The following is a 20,532-nucleotide window of genomic DNA, read 5'->3' as shown; positions in this document are numbered from 1 at the left end:
GGACATACAGTTTAAAGAAAAAAAATCTTGACTTTTTATGTTCACAGTGGTATTCTTTTCTCAACTACCAAAAAACCTAAAAATAATCCCCCAAATACGTAAAATCTATTGTTATATTAACTAGAAACTAATATCATTTATTTCATTACAGAAAAGCAAGTTTCTTGATTCAGAAACACCTAATATGAATTAACTGGTAGGGAACCACATAACACCATCCTCAACAGAGTAACAGGAAACATTTCTTTTTCAAAATTTTTATTCATCTAGGTTACATGTCAAATGCACAGTGAGGTAAAGGATATTAAGAAAATGCAATAAAATAAAAACAGTAATTTCATAACATTCTTCCCAAATCTTAAAGTTATATTATGAATAAGACTTAATAGCCAAAGAATACACTTCTTTCTGGATTATTCCTTTACTTTTTATGATGTCTTCTATTTTACACTGTGGTAATCTAATATAACATGAGAATATCTACTCAATACTAGCAAACTAACAGTTTGGTTGCAATTTCTACTAACTTTCATAAACTTCAGAGGAAATAAAAATAGAAACCAGGGGGGGAAAAATGAGTATAGAAACTTGGAAGTTATTCCATGTTACTTACAATTCACAATCTCGTAACTTCTAAACAAATTAAAATGACATGTTTTTTATCTGTACTAGGATTAAGGGCATATGTTATTTCTGAAGAGGATTTTGAGAAAAAAATTTACTGAAATTGTTTTGACACTGTATTTTCTGACGTGGCATTCCATGAAATCTTTTTCATTGTACCCTCACTGTACTATTTAAATAATGTTTTTAAAGGAGAGATGAAAATCAATATAAGCTAAATAAAATATAAAAGGTACAATTAATTTAAAAGGCTACCCTTTGTGTAAGATAACTTGCCCATAATTTGCTATTTTAAACAAATAATAACACAAAGCCTGTTTGCCATCTTTCTTATAACATTCACGTAACTGTGTATCTTTATGCAAAGTCAGCTATATGTTAAAAATAAAAATTACCAGTAATATCAATTTACGGTACTTTGCTTAAAAAAGAATTCACTATATTGTTTCTTTCATTAACAAACAGACAATACACTTTAAATCATTCTGCATACAACTTTTAAGAAATAAATCAGACTGAGCACTGTGGCTCACGCCTGTAATCCCAGCACTTTCAGGGGCTGAGGCAGGTGGACTACCTGAGGTCAGGAGCTCGAGACCAGCCTGGCCAACATGGTGAAACCCTGTCTCTACTAAAAATACAGAAAATTAGCTGGGCATGGTGGCGGGCGCCTGTAATCCCAGCTACTTGGGGAGCTGAGGCAGGAGAATCGCTTGAACCTGGGAGGTGGAGGTTGCAGTGAGCCGAGATCGCGCCATTGCACTCCATCCAGCCTGGGCAACGAGAGTGAAACTCTGTCTCAAAAAACAAAAAAAACAAAAAACAAAAAAAAAAGAAAGAAATCTTATGTAAACTGAGATATACCTAGACCCAGGGACTCTTGCTGTTAAATCTTAGTAACAGCAGGGAATGACAAAAGCAATACTCAAAATAAATTAGTTACTGTATATTCTTTTACTCGGTCTACTAGTGAGATTCAAAAAACAAAAATAAAAGCCCCAAACCTTTAATCTTAAAAAGACATTTTTTATCAAGCTTAATTACCATAACTAGGTTTATATGTAGGCAACTTTTATTTTCTTACATACTGTTAGGAAGCAATAAACAGGTATTATATTAATAATCTGAATCCATTAGAAATCACTGTAGCACCTGTACAGTTATCTGCCTCCAGCCACTTGACAAGTCTAACATTAATGAAATTCAGTTATTTCAGAATTCTGAAGATGGGTACAAACATGCATACACACATCCCTGAAACTAGACTCATTTCTCTTAGTAAAAATCCAAACAAACAAAAAACTGATAATGCTTTCCCTTGGAGCTTTCCAAATAACAATCTGTATGCTACTTCTAATTTTAAAAAAAGTAAAACTTCATGTAAAATATTAAGCCTTAAGATTTTAACTTGACCTTGTTGTGCTCGAAATTAAAATCGTATGTGGGCTTTAAAAACTATGCTCGATTTTAATAATGCACAAAAAGTACAGATCAATATGATTAAGAGAGTTACTATTGTCTAATAAGTGGCTCAAATAACCACATCACTCTAATCTGCTGGTTAAATTCTCTTAAGATGATTAGGTATCTAATGTCCTAGGACTGAGCTAGCACAAACTAGGCAGAAAGCAGGCTGTAGCTAGATTATCAAAAAACACATTTACCTTTAGGGAGAGGATAATGGCCTCTTAAATGCCAACTAAAGAGAAATACTAAAAGGAAGTATCAACATGTAACAACCAGTAAGAAAATTATAATTGTGGTAGTTAAAACTATAATTTGTTTCCTAACATTTCTCAAGTTACTTTTTTTACAATGTTTGGTGATTTTTTAAATGAAACATTTTTTAAAAGTCTGCAGCTTATTCCTTTTAATTCTCTCCCATGAAAACAAGAGAAAAAAAATTATCTGATGGATTAGACAAAGGGAAAATTCCATATGCACATATTAGAGAGATGCAACAGTCCAGACATGGGATTTTATTCTTAAATAAAAAAGCATTTCAACCATTTCTGGATTAGTGTTGTAGGCTGAAAGAGATTTCTTTCCAGCATTAACCTTTTATAGACTACAAATAAATACAAACAGGACACGGTCCTTAACCTTCTTAAAATTCTAGGAAAATTAAGGGAATTCAGAGGAAATGAAGAGAGGACCACTAGGGACTTAAACAATAGCTACATAAAAATGCTGTCACATAATCCAAAAGTAATTCCCACTTACTAGTATTATTAGTACTATACATGTAATCTTGAGAATACATACTGCCTCAGGAAAAGAGAATGCAATAACCTACACTAGTCAAGTAAAAAATATATATATTAAAACTACTTCACAGGCCAGGCACAGTGCCTCATGCCTGTAATCTCAGCACTTTGGGAGGCCAAGGCAGGCAGATCAACTGAGGTCAGGAGTTTGAAACCAGTCTGGCCAACATGGTGAAACCCCATCTCTACTAAAAACACAAAAATTAGCCGGGCCAGTGGTAGGCACCTGTAATCCCAGCTACTCAGTAGGCTGAGGCAAGAGAATCGCTTGAACCCAAGAAGTGGTGGTTGCAGTGAGTCAAGATTGCGCCATTGCACTATAGCCTGGGCGACAAAGCGAGACTCCAACTCAAAAAAAAAACAAAAACAAAAACAAAAAAAAACCCTACTTCATAAGGCAAGGCGTGGTGGCTCGTACCTGTAATCCCAGCACTTTGGGAGGCCGAGGCTGGGGGATCCCTTGAGCTTAGGAGTTTAAGACCAGCCTGGTCAACACAGCAAGACCCCACCTTTGCAAAAAATAAGAAAATTAGCCAGACATGGTGGCACACACTTGTGGTCCCAGCTACTTGGGAAGATCACTTGAGCCTGGGAGGTTGAGGCTGCAGTGAGCCTTGACCGTGCCACTGCACTCCAGCCTGGGCAACAGAGCGACGCCCCATCTGGAAAAAATAAAAAAAAAAACAACCCCAGCACTTTGGGAGGCCAAGGCAGGCGGATCATGAGGTCAGGAGATCGAAAAAACAACCCCAGCACTTTGGGAGGCCAAGGCAGGCGGATCATGAGGTCAGGAGATCGAGACCATCCTGGCTACAGTGAAACCTCATCTCAACTAAAAATACCAAAAAATTAGCCGGGCGTGGTGGCAGGTGCCTATAGTCCCAGCTACTCAGGAGGCTGAGGCAGGAGAATGGTGTGAACCTGGGAAGTGGAACTTGCAGTGAGCTGAGATAGCGCCATTGCACTCCAGCCTGGGCGACACAGCGAGACTTCGTCTCGAAAAACAACAAGTACTTCCCATATTGACACTTCTTTAAATGTCTGTAATATAAAAACAAAGTATGTTGAAAGGGGAATTTTTTAATTGCTCTACCTGGAAAAGGTGTAACCATTGTAAAGCAAAATCTATTGTTTTTCAAAACAACACTCCTTAAGACAGAGATGTATTACCTTCAAAGCACTCTGCAAAAACTGAAAATCAAGATAAAAATTTTCCTATATATGTTTCTGTTATAAATTATTCCTAAACTCTCCAAACCACGGGATGTTAAATTTTACTTTAGGATAAATTTTTAATATTTTGGTATAGGTTCTAAGAATTAAATCAGTGTATTCTGGCATTCCTTATCTTTCTGCCAAAACCTCTTTTTCTTCCTTTACTCAAAATTTTGTAGAAAAGGCTTTCCAAAATTATTAGTGTTTTCAAATATTCAAAATATTATTCTTACCTTGAATATCAACTATTAATACCTATGTTTTAGGCCAGATGCGAATCCCACAGAATCCCAGTACTTTGAGAGGCCAAGGTGTGCAGATCACTTAAGCCCAGGAGTCTGAGGCCAGCCTGAACAATGTATCAGAACCCCGTCTCTACAAAATATACAAAAATTAGCCAGGTGGTAGTCCTAGCTATTTGGGAGGCTGAGGTGGGAGGATTGCTTGAGCCTGGGAGGCAGAGGTTACAGTGAGACAAGACGGCACCTTTCTGCACTCCAGTCTAGATGACAGAGTGAGACCCTATCTCCCCAACCCCCACCAAAAAAAAAGCCTACCTATGTTTGTTAATTCCATTCCACTGAAATTTTTTTCTTAAAGGCAAAAAAAATCTACAGAGCTCTTGCCTGATTATCCAATAACAATAAAAATTAGAATGGATCCAGTCAATACAACACTAGCAATAAGTTGTCTATGTTATTCTTAAAAAAATTAACCTTTTCTATCTTAAAATGCATTTCAAAGCATGCTTAATATATTAAGTATTATATCATAAAACAAAAAAGAAGCCTGTTAAGTGCTTGAAGCAGTTTACACATGCATAGAAAAGTAGTCTTTAACATGATGAAATTAAATTAATATTTTCTTACATCTAAAAATCTATGTCTAATAAAAATCTGGGATTCCAGGAAGAAGGTGAAAACAGAACTTCCCTGAAAATACCTAAACTTCAAGTAAAGACTGTAGATTCATTAAAATTCATTCAGTCATCCAAAACCAATATGTTCTTCCTATTGATGTAAAACTTAATTTAAAAAAATCTGTTTGGGGAAATAGTTAACCAATGTTGCACTATCATTTCAGAGAGAAACCCATCAGTTATAACAAACTCTCATATATTTTACAGTGAAAAATCATACTAACATTATTTATTGTAAGTTGCTCCCGGTGTTCAAACCTTACCTCTACTGGTCAAATATTAAGTTCAGAAAATCTAAAAATCATTATACAAAAAAAGAAGAGATCGACCAGGCACAGTGGCTCATGCCTATAATCCTAGCACTTTGGGAGGCCGAGGCAGGCAGTTCACCTGAGGTTGGGAGTTCAAGACCAGCCTGACCAATATGGAGAAACCCCATCTGTACTACAAACACAAAAATTAGCCAGGCATGGTGGCGCATGCCTGTAATCCCAACTACTCAGGAGGCTGAGGCAGGAGAATCATTTGAACCCAGGAGGCGGAGGTGGCGGTGAGCTGGGTTCACGCCATTGCATTCTAGCCTGGGCAATGAGAGCGAAACCTCATCTCAAAAAATGAAAAAAAAAAAAAAAAAGGGAGAGACTGCTAGTCATATATATTATATACATCCTTGTACAAGGATGTATATATCCTTAAACAAAAACTGAACACAGAAATAAGTCATCCCCAAAGTTAACTTCCAATTCTCATAAAACCAGTTCTAAAATGAAAAAAACAAATAAAGCAGCAATTTTCAATTTTTCAATTCAAAACCAGAAAAGGAAAAAACCTGGTTCAGTCTATTGCTGGTAATTTACAAGTTACAAATATTTGGATATAGAACTGAATCAAAACAAAGTGGTGACATATTTTCTGAGTAACGTTACTAACAAATATTGAGAGAGATATCGAAGATCTTGATTGTTTATATGAGACTCTAAATATACCACCTATATTTCCTCTTAAAAAACACAAGCAGAATTCGGTTTTTTTTCCTAAGTGGCAACTTCATTAAATAAAATGAACCTTTTTCATATTGATGTTATTATAAATGTGAAAGACTAATTTCCTCTCAAAAATAAATCCAGGCCAGGCGCAGTGGCTCATGCCTGTAATCCCAACACTTTGGGAGGCGGAGGCAGGTGGATCACCTGAAGTCAGGAGGTTGAGATCAGCCTGGTCAACATGGTGAAACTCCTGTCTCTACTTAAAATACAAAAATTAGCTGGGCATGGTGGTGGGTGCCTGTAATCCCAGCTACTTGGGGGGCTGAGGCAGGAGAACTGCTTGAACCCAGGAGGCAAAGGCTGCAGTGGGCCAAGACCACACCATTGCACTCCAGCCTGGGCAACAAGAGTGAAACTCCATCTCAGGAAAAAAAAAAAAAAAAAGTAAATCCAGTGGAAAACCCAATTTTAAAAAACCACTTAGTATCAGCAAACTTACATATTCCTATTGAAGACTGTCATCCTAATTTAGCTGTGTCTCACATTATTACTAGAAATCTTTAAAAGATAAAATGCCAGCATTTACCAATCCCAGGCTGCACATAAAAACATCTATCATGTTGCAAGACCTTCAATCCTGTGATATTTCCTATCTTTTGACACGCTCTATGAGTTATTTAACATAACTAAGGTCCATTTATTTTTAATTCGAGGACTGAAAACAAAATTAAACTGGTAGTACATTCACTAATAAACTTAGTCACTAGCAATTTAAAACCCCACCCAATACATACCCTTGATATAGTGACCATTTTATCTTTATCCTCTACAGGTACCCTTTACATCAGGGTACCAGAAATTCCACTGGCTGATGCCTACCAGATTACCACCTTGGGCACTGAGCTTTAAATTAAAGCTCAAAATAAAAATCCATCTCCATGTCAATGAAAAATACTATTTTTCTCATGCATGAAATCAAGCTGCAGTCTAATCTGTTTTCCCTACATTACCTTGAATAGTAGGCACATAGCAAATATTTGCTCAAAACCGTATTGTGTTCTTCTGCATACAAGTGATACTGAATATAATTCATGAAAAACTAGCAAAAAATTAGATTATTAAATGACATGTGGAATAATTACATAAAAATGTTCATGGAGTACATTCACAGTTAACTACGATCTTCACAGTTAACTATGAGGTCCCCCAATTAGAAGCAGAAGTCAACAGCATCTGTACAGAGTAAGTGCTAAGAGATTCTCAAGGAATTAACCATCTACCTATTTAGGTTCACTAAAATTTCCAGTTTTTTGTTTTATTTCTATTTTTGGTAAAAAGCAAGGAAGAGGATGGCTCCTACTATTGTATAAATATGGTTCTATGTTCCAACCATACATAACAAAACTCAAGCTAAAATGTATCCAATTCTGGGGCTTTCTGTCGCAAATACCTAATTTTTAAAAAGGAAGCTGTTTTTTACTGCAGCTTTTAAAACATCATCAGGGCTGGGCTTGGTGGCTCACACCTGTAATTCCAGCACTTTGGGAGGCCAAGGTGGGCTGATCACGAGCTCAGGAGTTCAAGATCACGAGGTCAGCCTGGCCAACATAGTGAAACCCTGTCTCTACTAAAAATACAAAGAAAATTAGCCAGGCGGCCGGGCGCGGTGGCTCAAGCCTGTAATCCCAGCACTTTGGGAGGCCGAGACGGGCGGATCACAAGGTCAGGAGATCGAGACCATCCTGGCTAACACAGTGAAACCCCGTCTCTACTAAAAAATACAAAAAACTAGCCGGGCGCAGTGGTGGGCGCCTGTAGTCCCAGCTACTCAGGAGGCTGAGGCAGGAGAATGGCGTGAACCCGGGAGGCGGAGGTTGCAGTGAGCTGAGATCCGGCCACTGCACTCCAGCCTGGGCGGCAGAGCGAGACTCCGTCTCAAAAAAAAAAAAAAAAAAAAGAAAATTAGCCAGGCATGGTGGTGGGCTCCTGTAATCCCAGATACTCGGGAGGCTGAGACAGGAGAATCGCTTAAACCCAGGAGGCGGAGGTTGCAGTGGGCCAGTGGGCCGAGATCGCGCCATTACACTCCAGCCTGTGCAACAAAGTGAGACTCTCGTCTCAAAAAAACCCCAGCAACATCATCAAAAGAAACTTACAATGGGCAAAAGCATATTATTTCTCACACAATCCAAAATGCAGATTGTCAATACAATTCATTTGTGATAGATTCAAAGGTTGTTAGGTAATATTCCCATTTCCAGCAACGTTAACTAGAAAACTGCAATTATACATCTTTGGGAACTCTGACATACTGTCAATATTTGGACAAGTCATGTAAGAACCAAAGGGCTGCTGTGGCAGTACTTGGAAATCAGGCATCTGCCATGTAAGCACTTGATGGGTGATAGGGAAAATTCTTTGGCCAACTAGTTGCATTTAGGTCCCCTCGGTTCGAGTAGCTGCTTGTTCTCTTTGCCAGTGTCAGGGTAAGTTACCTTTTCCATCCACATGTGGAACTTCTCTGTCTGCCTCTGCATCTTGGAAAAACAGCTCCTGGCCTCTTCTAGGACACTGCCTGTGCAGTTCCTATCACACAGCACCCCTGTCAAGTAATCCTGTAACTTCCCTGGGCGCTCCTTCAGATCCCCCAGCATGACCGAAGGCACCTTTAAAGACACTGAGGCCATTTCATAAAACATTATTGCTTCAGAAATTGTATTTTTATTAAGACACACTTACTCAGGAAAATGACATAAGCATTGCTAAGGAGAGCCTGATAGATCTAGCATTCATAGGTAGTGATTAAATTCATTAATCAAAGCCACTAATTCCAAAAAAAAATGAAATAATATTATTTTTCATAGCTTTAATATATCTACCTGGCAGCATGTATTCTGTTACTACACAGGCTGAATACAACTGACTGAATCTGTAACAGTAGTTTCCAACCTTTGCTGAACAATAAGAACTGGAGAGGCTTAAATACCAAAACCTAGGGTGGCTCCAAGGCACCTAAGATTTGTTTCGGTTTAAGCTCCCCAGGTGATTTTAATGTACATCCTTAGTTGAGAACTACTGCATTCTTGAGTATTTTAACTCCTTTCACTTTAAAATTCTAAAAAGTTGTTTTGTCAGCTGGCCCATACTCAATCATTATACAATCACTCTCAGGTGATGATTCTTACCACACAAAAGATCTGTTTTAATTTTTTTTTTTAATTCTTATGGAAAACCACATGAAGGAGATGATACAGAATACCTCTGGGTCAGCTTTTACAAACTGGTCTGTGTAAAGTGTTAAAATGCACATACAAAACAAAATGTAGTTAAGTTTGGGATATACTACAAATCACATCCTTCCCACTGGAGAGCACCTTCATTAATGGCTGAAGCGCCCTGAGGTTTAAAACAAATGACATCTGTTAACACATAATCCAGCACTTTCCAAACATCTAAACATGTGTACAACTATTAATACCCAGTAGCACAGTGGTCCAGTTTAGGACATGGTCCCATACATATAAAATTTCATCCTTGAACTAGGCTAGATCATCTTTGGTTTGGGTCCCCTATAGTTTAGGTCTCTAATAAAACTATACTGAACTCTTCATTCTAAGGGATCTAATAAAAATGTTACTTCCTCAGATCATTCTTGACTACACTAACTAAAATAGCTTTTCTACCCCATTCCTAGTCAATCTTTATCTCTTATATCCTGCTTATTATTCACATCACATATCCCTACCTGATAGCATATGATGAATTCATTTATTGTCTCCTCATGAAAGATTAAGTTCCATGACAACAGAGACTTCTCTCACTGTAGTATCCCCAAAGCCATGGACTAGGTGCTCAGATACTTGCTGAATAAAAGAATGATTGATGGAATCAATCAATCTTGGCCTTATACCATCAACCTACATCGAGAGTCTTATAAATAATGCTCTTATGGAATGCTCTATTGAGCGTTTGTTAAACTAATTTGTGAAAACATGGTTTGCTTTATCACAAAGTGACCTTTTATGAAGATGCAAAGAGAAGTTTCCCATGTCTCACTATCAAATACAACTGTGCTTCTCCTAGATAAAAAAGAATTTTTAATTCAGTCAGGCCACCTATTTTCAATGCCTAAAAGGCTGTGAGACAAACATTTAGCCCAGTTCTACCTAGCAAATAAAAACCTCATGAAATCGGTCACCAACCTCTAATTTCATATTATTCCTTTTCCTCTGATTACTCCATCACCTATGCTGTCCTCACTTTTTAAAAAAGTTTTGTTTATATGAAAACTCCCTCAAGAAGGACATGACTTTCCCCAAAGGTTAGTATGTTTAGCTTATGGGAAAAAAGACTAAATGAAATTTAAAGCTTAACTTCCTTTAAGCCCCATTATAAGTGCTGGGCAAACTGAAGCACAGGACAGGAAATCAGATGCCTTTGATCTGCTTTAGATTCTCGCATTATTTATTTCTCAATGAATACTAAAAATGAATATTTAAAAGCTGAAAATGATATAAGAACATTTATGCTGGGGGCAGTGAGGTAAGTTGTAGCCTCATAAAGATTCTTACAAGCAATAATCACTGATAAGCAAGACATTCTGAGGCCTTAAAAACAGGGACCAATGATGCATTTATCAAAGCCCACAGAACTTACAACACCAAGAGTGAACCCTAACAGTAAACTACAGACGTTAGGTGATAATGATGTGTCAATGTAGGTTCATCGTTGTAACAAATGTCCATTCTAGTGCAGGATGTTGATAGTAGGGGAGGCCATGGCTATATGGGAGAAGTGGGTACATGGGAACTCTCTGTCTCCTCTGCTCGATTTTGCTGTGAACTTAAAACTGCTCTAAAAGCAAAATCTATTAAAAAACAATGACAAAAAAAAGGGACCACATTCTCACCTTAAACACACACATGCTCTTTTATTAACACTAAGATATACCTTATTTTGAGAAAAAGACTTTATGCTTTTCCTTTTACAAAGTTAATATAGGCACTCACTTTAGGAAATAAGAAAAGCAGGCCAAAAATAGTATCTTGGTGCTTTAACACGAGAAATTGCCAAAGGATACCCACCAGTAAGACTTTAAAGCTTTTTAATTAAGTTAACATCATCCAGACCTTGTAGCATATAGAAAACCACATTTAGACATTGCATGCTTTTCAAATAATCGCTTAAATGAAGTAAAAGAGGGCACTTAATGCTTGTTAATTAATATAGAACTCTGCTGTAATTTATAACTAATGTAATTTCAAAAAAACCAGACTCCACTGTTTAGAACTTGATAACCATTCGCAGTAAGAGAACTTAATTGAATCAGACTACCAGTTTCACAGTGATTTTCAGATATAGGAGACTTAACATATCATTGCTTAACTGAGCGGTTCTGAGCCCTGGCTACTCAGTGTCATCACCTAAGGCTGATCGTATAAATGTCATCAGTTTTAAAGCTGATGCCTGGGGTCAGACTCCAAAGACTCTGATTGAATGGGGCTAAAATGGGGTCTGGGCATCAGACGTTTTAAATGCCACCCAGCTGATTCTAATACATAGCCAGATTGAAAACCGTATGTATTTTACCCACCTGATTTGCATTTACCAAGCTGAAAATAGACAGCTTTTACCTGATTATTTTGTGTCAGTGTTTTGTTATCAATGTATTTTGTGAGTCTCTTAAATAGCTACCAAACTACAACCAGATTACAAAAGGCTTAAAATAGGGACATGGGGCTTTTAGCCACTGAAATCATTTGATATTCAATCTAGGAAAAAGATCAATTACTGTGCTTCATGGATTCACTATGTGGGTTTGGGATCTTCAACCATGAATCCTCCTCACTGCCTTATATTTAAAATTTGCCAAGCAATTAAATCCCCAAAAGGTTAAAAGGCCTCAAAAATTAGTAAGAAAAAACATGTCGGAAGAAAAATGTGCAAAGAATATGAACAGACTTTACCAAACGAATACAAATCGCTAAACATTTTTCAACTTCAGTAGTGATCAAAGAAATGCAAATTAACATCAAAATACCATTTTTTTTTTAAATAGAGTCCTGCTGTCACCCAGAGTGCAGTGGCGTGACCTCAGCTCACCGCAACATCTACCTCCCAGGTTCAATCAATTCTCCTGTCTCAGTCTCCCGAGTAGCTGGGATTACAGACACACGCCACCACGCCTGGCCAATTTTTTTTTTTTCTCCCCATAGAGATGGGGTTTCACCATGTTGACCAGGCTGGTCTCAAACTCCTGACCTCAGGTAATCCATCTGCCTCAGCCTCCCAAAGTGCTGGGATTACAGGCGTGAGACACCACATCGACAAGATATCACTCTTCTATCAAATCAGCAAGCTTTTTAAAAAAAATTAATATTCCATAGCAAGAATACAATGCATGAACACTCAAGCTCCTGGGTGAAATAAACTTATTTTTGTTTTTATTTGGATTTTTTTGAGACAGAGTCTTGCTCTGTCACCCAGGCTGGAGTGCAGAGGCTCAATCACAGTTCACTACAGCCTCTTGCCTCCTGGGCTCAAGCAATCGTCCCACATCAGCCTCTGGAGCAGCTGGGACTACAGGCACGTGTTGCTATGCCCAGCTAACTTTTGTTATTTCTAGTAGAGATGGGGTTTCACCATGTTCACCAGACTGGTCTCGAATTCCTGGCCTCAAGTGAACCACCTGTCTCAGCCTCCCAGAGTGCTGGGATTATAGGCGTGAGCCATCGCACTCAACTTAATTATTTTTTAAAAGCAGTATGGCAGTATGTGGTCAAGAGCCTTAAGTGTTCATACCCTTAACTCATAACAGCAAAAACTTAAAAGAGCCCAAAGGACCAACATTAGGGAAGTTATTTTTATGATTAGCTAAATTATTCAAAATCCGTATGTTCTAGGGAGAATATTTAGTGCTCTAGTTAAACGCTCAAAACGCAATGCTAAGAAGGAAAGGATGACATACACAATATCCAGACAAATTTTGTTATATATCATGGAAGACAACATATTCAAATGTTAACAAAAGCAGAATTATGGGTGATTTTAATTTTCTACTTCACATTTTTCTATTTTCAAAAATTTCTACAAATAATTTGTCACTTAAAAATATTTTTTTAATTTTTAAGCAAGAGTTAACTGATCAAGTATAATAAGTATAATTATCTCTACCAGAGAAAAACTATGAGTTAAGATGATAGCTTGTCATGATGCAGCTCACTGCATTAAATATGTATGGTGAGTAATGAGTGTTGAGATCCTGTCTTGAAGTGGGGCTGAGCTGGTCTAGCCTGGCTGCATGGATTGAGAATTCAAGTAAACTTAGACAGCTGTCCTCAGTACCCTCAACGACATTCTCCAAAAGAAATCAGATTTTCAAAGGCAAACCAACCAAGACAACTCACTCTTACCTACCATGGGGTGTATTATTTTTGGAACCTCAGTGTGAATAGGCATTTAACCACAAAGCAGGTCATTAAAGACAAGATAAAGGTACCCTGTATGGAGGTCCACTCTGCTAAATATTTATGAAAAACAGTTACCGGAAAAACTTTTCCCCACTGACCATGTATACCCATGCATGTATGTTAGTATGTTCAGAAAATTAACTTTTTCAAACTGAATGAGGGCTAATGTCCATTATTTACATTAAAATCAAAATCCCTCCAACTACAGATTTTATAGAGCTAGTCTCAAAACTGATTTTACAGAGAAACTGCCCCCCCATTAAAAGTAATGCTCTAATCATAAAATTGCAGAGAACGATCAAAACACAAAAACATAATGCATAAAGAAACCACTTGATAATGGCTGGGCGCAGTGGCTCACGCCTGTAATCACAGCACTTTGGGAGGCCAAGGCAAGCGGATCATGAGGTCAGGAAATCAAGACCATCCTGGCCAACATGGTGAAACCCCATCTCTACTAAAAATACACAAAAATTAGCTGGGCATGGTGGCACACGCCTGTAGTTCCAGCTACTAGGGAGGCTGAGGCAGGAGAATCATTTGAACCTGGGAGGCGGAGGTTGCAGTGAGCAGAGATCGCACCACTGCACTCCAGCCCGGCGACAGAGCAAGACTCGGTCTCAAAAAAAAGAAAGAAATCACTTGATAAAAGTCTTGATATTCAAGATAACCATCACATAGTACTTTTACATGAATTCACCATAAAATATTACAAATTTACTATAAAATGCCCTTTACTCATCTCTAAGTCTCCCAAATGAAAATACTGCCAGCATTATTTTGATATGATACCTCCAAACAGATCCTTAAAACATCAATATACTTCCAAAACCTTTAAGGATAGATGATCTAGCGCCGACACTAAGCTGCCTGTCAGTTAATTAACTGCTGACTTTAAAAATCATCATAAACATCTGTTGCCCAGATATCAAACTCAAAGTATGATCGTGCACTATACTTGTCTGCATTATTAATTACTTGCACTCTCTCAAAGAGAAAATGCATTAACAGTTACAATTCTTTGACATAACATTTAGGATTAAGATATTAGGATATCCTAATAGGAATTATTTAAGATAACGCCTTCAACTTTTAAGCTGAGCCCAAACAAAAGCTTATAGAGTATTTCCTGAATTACTAAATGGGTTGCACCTTAATGAAAGAGGATGGCAATAATTGGTTTTTACTTTTCCACTTGGTTTCCATTCTGTGTAAACAGCTGAATTAACGTTCCAACATCCAAGAGATTCTGTTAGGCCCATCCAGCGTAAGTTCACCTGAATGTCCATGTTGTTGAACTCAAGTCAGTTCATAATTTATCCTACCTTTACAATTTATGCAACTTTTCGACAACTGCTCTTACTATAAGGTTGAGTGTGCCTCCTCTCTTCCCCAAAGTCATAAGGTGACTCAGGAAACTGAAAGATACATCACTGTTACATTAAAAATTCACAATGTCACAATTTTTCAAGAGACAATAATATGGACAATTGAAATGAAATTCCTAATATTTGAATTCTAGGTTGTTCCGTCTTTGCTGCTTTGCATAATTCCAGTACAGATCATTCATACCTGTCTTATGGGAATGGCACCTCCCAAAACTGCCAGCACACACACAGGCAGTCATATACAGTGGCCCTATACCTCAATCTACCATTTGATTCTCCAGGATTACCTTAGAAAACTATATTTCAAAAGCCACAAACTTACTAAATGGTGTGAATAACAGAAACCAAACTATAGATTTAAATTAATTTACTTTGGTGTTCAGTTAGTACACAATTCAGAAGAGACAAGAAATAGACCACTGGTGTTTTAAGTTTTAAGCAGTAATCAAGATACTCAATTAGAAAGAAGATTAGGAAAATATGAACAAAGCACATCTAACCTATTTAAGCAAAACAGGGAAAGTGCCTATGAAGACATTTCTCAAGCCACCTTACAATGGGGTTCTGTCTTCAGAGAGAATTTTGTTTACCCACCTTCTTCCTTTCCATAAAAAGGCAAGTATTGGGGTAGTTACATAAGATCCTGTTTAGTAAGTTGGATTAAGTATTGTATTAAGAGATCCATCAAGGTCTTGATTAAGAGGTTAGAACAAGATATAGGAATGCACAATTTTACAGGTATTAATAAGGTTTTCTTAAAAATATTATTACATGTAAAACTAAAATACATACCTAAAACCTGCCTTAGAACAACCCCAAAGTCTGTTTCTCTCATGCATTTAACTGATGAGCTTCATTGAAATCCCCTTCCCGGTAGTTTTATTACAAGGAACGATAGCAAAGGAATTCAACAGAGATATTAAAACAGTAAAAAGCATTTCTAAAGATTGTTTGAGATTCATATTTATATTATATGAACGAGACTTATTATCAGAACTTCAACATCTATAAAGTGCTTTAAAACCAATCATTCTTGTTACTGAATTTATATAACTTTGGGAAGCTATAGATTTCATTAACCAATATGATTTTTCTTCAAATATTCTTTGTATATCAGCAATATGCTGTCTTCACATGTAGATACAGAAAGCTTTCAGAAAACCAGAGAGAAAAAAAAAACATAGTCACTCGTAAAACTTTAGAAAATCAGAACTTGCCCCTCTTCAATGTGGCAATAAACAATACTGCCATGACCTATTCAACGTCATATAGTTTACAAAATGTTCCCGATCATATTGTAAGGATCTCTTGGATAATAAGAATTCACTACTTAAGAGCCATTCAGATACATCTTTCTTCCACTATGAAATCTCAAGACTGCCTTTGTATTATAGTACACAGTACCAGATGGAATAATATGGGGAAAGCAGATTTACCAAATATGTAATAAATTACAGACCCTTATACCAATGAGAGCTAGAACAAGCAGATTTCTAACAAACTTTTTTAAAGCTTGGGAAACTAATGGAAAATTTTTCAGAAAGACATTCTTTTCAATGTGAGTGACAACTTAAGATAGAAAGATTTGTAACAAGGATAATTAGCTTATCATGCACTGAATATGGGGTAAAACACATAAAACTACTGTTTTTGGAGGAAAAATTATTAGAAAACTTTAACAAAAGATAGAATGTGTTATTTCAGACACTATAAGCTCGAGTGCAGTGCCTATATAATAAAGCAAGGTGCCTATTCCTGAGGAGAATGTACTCAGTAATGATGCTGAACAGTGAGTATTAAATCTAAGCAGTGCTAAAAAGGCAATGATGGGAGTTCAGGTAATGTGTTACAGAGAGACTTGTGAGAAATTCCATTACTTAAAAATAATCTTGTCCCTATCATTAACCATTTAATTTTTTTTTTCCTGATGTGCTAAAGTGCACTGGAAACCTCAGAACAGGTTTTATAAATTGGCCATGTCTTGTAATAGACTGCAGTCTTCAAATTTACACAGAGCTGCAGGTCTCCTGGATTTTTTCAAGTGTCACTCATCTAACTGAGCCTGACAGCTGAGAATGCCATCAGGTACTTTACAGTCAGTTTAAAAAACATCCTCTACCTGGTATCTCTGCAGTGATTGTCTTGCTGCTCCCTGAAACCTCTTCATCATCATCCGATGAGCTCGTGCTTGAGTCACAAGTCAGGTCACTATCACTGGTACTACTGTCCTGCAGCAGGTTGTATTTCTTCCTTGCAGCAGCCTCCCGTTTCTGCCTCAGTAGCCTGATCCTCTCCTTGTGCTTTTGGCTCCGATGACCTTTAACCTTGGCAACTCGGCCATTCTGTTTATCACTGGATTGCCGGTTTTTCTTGGCAGCCATAGTGGATGTTTCACTTTCTGATCGGGACCGCCTAGACTTGCGCCCAACTGTGGCACCAGACACTCCTGAAGGGTCTCCTTCTACCGCTGTTTCTGCCTGAGAGGGTTCATTTTCTTCTGCGGAAGACAATGTATCTGAATCAGCCAGGTGACCACTAGAGGAAGGGGAAAGCATGCAGTGATTAGAGGAGTCACTCTCATAAACTCGGCCAGTTGTAGGCTTGTCACTCTCCGTGGATGCTAACTGAGACTCAGAAGAGTCCCTTCTCAGTTCCATCAACAAGCAGGGCATTGAAGAAATCACTGTAGAATCCGCTACACCATCTTTCTGAACTTGAGATTCCAGTTCTACAGATCCATCTTCCTCCTTGGCTGTCTCTTGTTCAGATGCTTTTGGTGGGGCTTCGGACTCAATGAGTTCTTCGACTTTTCCCACTGCCTCCTCCATCTTCATTTCAGAATTTCAAGTTAAATCATGGAGTAGAGTCTAGGAAATGATATCAAAGATGCAACAGGAAAGCAACCTGTACAAAAACACACAAAGTCAATAAACAGAATGCCAGATTATTTGGTCAACACAACACGCCTACCTTTATAAGTCGGTGGGGCAAAACTTACCATTACACAGGCCTTTAAAATATATGCATATTATTATCTGCTTCTCTGATCAAAAGTCAAATTCAAAGCACTAATACCATCAAAATCTAAGCATACTGAGCTACTAAAAATGCCATAATATTAATCACTATTACTGAACTTGCAAGGCCAACATGTAACGAACATTTTCCAGTTTACAATTTTATTTAAAGTGTTCTAGAAAGAAATCTTCAAAACTCTGATATAATTAATATGCATGTATTGACTTTGATATAAATGAAAAAGAATGCTTTAACACTAGTCTAGAAATGCATTACCTGGAATGACTACTTTTAAATTCAAATCCAAAAAGAAAGGAGGTAGGAGGAGGGGAGTTACAATAGAGAAACATCAAATTTTTTTTTTTTTTTGAGACAGGGTCTCACTCTGCCACTCAGGCTGGAGTGCAATGGTGCAATCTCAGCTGCAACCTCCGTTGCCGTGGCTCAAGCAATTCTCTTGCCTCAGCCTTCCAAATGGCTGGGACTACAGGAGCACACCACCGCACCCGGCTAATTTTTGCATTTTTTGTAGAGACAGGATTTCACCATGTTGCCCAGGCTGGTCTCGAACTCCTGAGCTCAAGTGATCCACCCACTGTGGCCTCCCAAACTGCTGGGATTATAGGAGTAAGCCACCTCACCTGGCCCCTACACTTATGTTTAAAAAAAAACAAAAACACATGCACAATCCAATTACATGCATTTGGCAAATGAGCAACCAAATACTATGCATCAAACTTGCCTGCAGTCCCCTTAATAGGAGTTGCTCTAGTGAAGCATTAAGATGAAAGGCCAGAATTTGATGCTTCCTCAATCCTACCTAGCTCCCACATACCTCATCATGCTGAATGTGAGGCTAGTGTTTAAACTGATGTTTTATCAACAATGGTCACTAAATACAGAATCCAGAAAGCCTAGTATATTCTATGAATGAATTAAGGATTTAAGAGAAAATACTCTACACCCATTTTACACTTTGGATGCTAAATTTAAATCCTAACACTCTACCACCACTGTGAGTGATACAACTCCAATTAACCATACAGGTACAGGACATAATATTTAACCTCAAAAGCTTATGACCCATACAGTTAAGTTCTTACTTAACATCGTCAATAGGTTCTTGGAAACTGAGACTTTAAGTGAAATGACGTTTAACAAAACCAATTTTTTCATTAACGTTATAACTAAAGGACATCATTCAAAGACCAGCAGTATCTTGTTCCATTTAAAGTTGCGGTTTCTAAGAACCTATTGAAAATCTGGTGGTTTTTAAAGAGGATGCTAAATATAGAAAGCAAGTAAATAACTTGCCCTGTAAGTGTTACATTACAGAAAGCAACTATCATGTCCATAGGTCACAGACACACACAACCATTAATCTATATGGAATGCTAGTTAGGTGCAATATGGCATCTCCAGCATCTCACTCCATCAAGTTAACTTGATAGTTCAATCTATAGTAGACAAAACCTAGGAAATACTTGAAAAATCCTTTAAAACAGATCTAACATGCCAAGTCCACTTTTTGCTTAATACAAACATTCTGTATACCTGTTTTGTTTTTCATAGCCCTGTTCTCAGCTGTTGATAAAACAGGCATTCTGATTAAGTTTCCTTAACACATTCCTGGAAACCAGAACATTCATGGCCACTGAAACATTTGTTAATTTAAAACAATCCTAGGCCAGGAGTGGTGGCTCACACCTGTTATATCCCAGCACTTTGGGAGGCAGAGGCAGGTGGATCACCTGAGGTCGGGAGTTCGAGACCAGTCTGGCCAACATGGTGAAACCCCGTCTCTACTAAAAACACAAAAACTGGCCAGGCACAGTGGTGAGCACCTGTAGTCCCAGTTACTCGGGAGGCTGAGGCAAAAGAACCGCTTGAACCTGGGAGGCGGAGGTTGCAGTGAGCCAAGATAACGCCACTGCACTCCAGCCTGGGTGACAGAGCAAGACTCCATCTCAAAAACAAATAAAATAAATCAAAAATAAATAAAACAATATTGTGTGCAGCCTACTTCACATATTTGTATCAATTACAGTACTAATGTTGGAGCTAAGTGAAAATCAGCATAAATATTTTTTCTGACACCATTACAAAAAAATGTAACACCTCTGAAAGCCAACAGAGGGAGTAACAGTTAAACCAATGGAGACCGTTATAAATAAAGCATGCTGTCAATACAAACATGACTTAAAATATTCATAGATACAAAATACCCCCAGGTATGAGGATTAAACCCAAGTTCTTTTTTTTAAGCCAAATTTAGCAGTGGAGGGGACCAAGATTTTCTAACTGAATAAAAATGAGAGTTAATTATATTATGGAGATTCAAGTTGTATATTCTGGAATAAAGATTCTTCTCAAGGTCGGGCACAGTGACTCACACTTGTATTCCCAGCACTTTGGGAGGCCGAGGCGGGTGGATCACAAGATCAGGAGCTCAAGACCAGCCTGGCCAAGATAGTGAAACCCCATCTCTACTAAAACTACAAAAATAAGCTGGGCATGGTGGCAGGGACCTGTAATCTCAGCTACTTAGGAGGCTGAAGCAGGAGAATCACTTGAACCCAGGAGGCGGAGCTTGCAGTGAGCCGAGGTCGCACCACTGCATTCCAGCCTGGGCGACAAAGTGAGACT

At 37.9% G+C, this 20,532-nt stretch overlaps 1 protein-coding gene across 3 annotated transcripts in view; it reads right to left on the bottom strand.

The window, feature by feature from the left end:
* C19H18orf25 (chromosome 19 C18orf25 homolog) overlaps positions 1 to 20,532 on the bottom strand; it is a 98,760-nt gene that overhangs the window by 33,766 nt on the left and 44,462 nt on the right. For all 3 annotated transcript variants that reach the window (XM_009192662.4, XM_003914343.4, XM_003914342.5), the window contains exon 2: positions 16,988 to 17,772. In XM_009192662.4, the coding sequence (XP_009190926.2) occupies positions 16,988 to 17,702 (715 nt within the window). In that variant the 5' untranslated portion in view covers positions 17,703 to 17,772. The remainder of the gene's footprint in view (positions 1 to 16,987; positions 17,773 to 20,532) is intronic.

This window comes from Papio anubis, chromosome 19, assembly GCF_008728515.1.
Source record: "Papio anubis isolate 15944 chromosome 19, Panubis1.0, whole genome shotgun sequence".
In the NCBI taxonomy this organism is placed as follows: Eukaryota; Metazoa; Chordata; class Mammalia; order Primates; family Cercopithecidae; genus Papio; species Papio anubis.
Note: the sequence above shows the minus strand (reverse complement) of the source record. Positions and strands in the feature narration are given on the sequence as shown.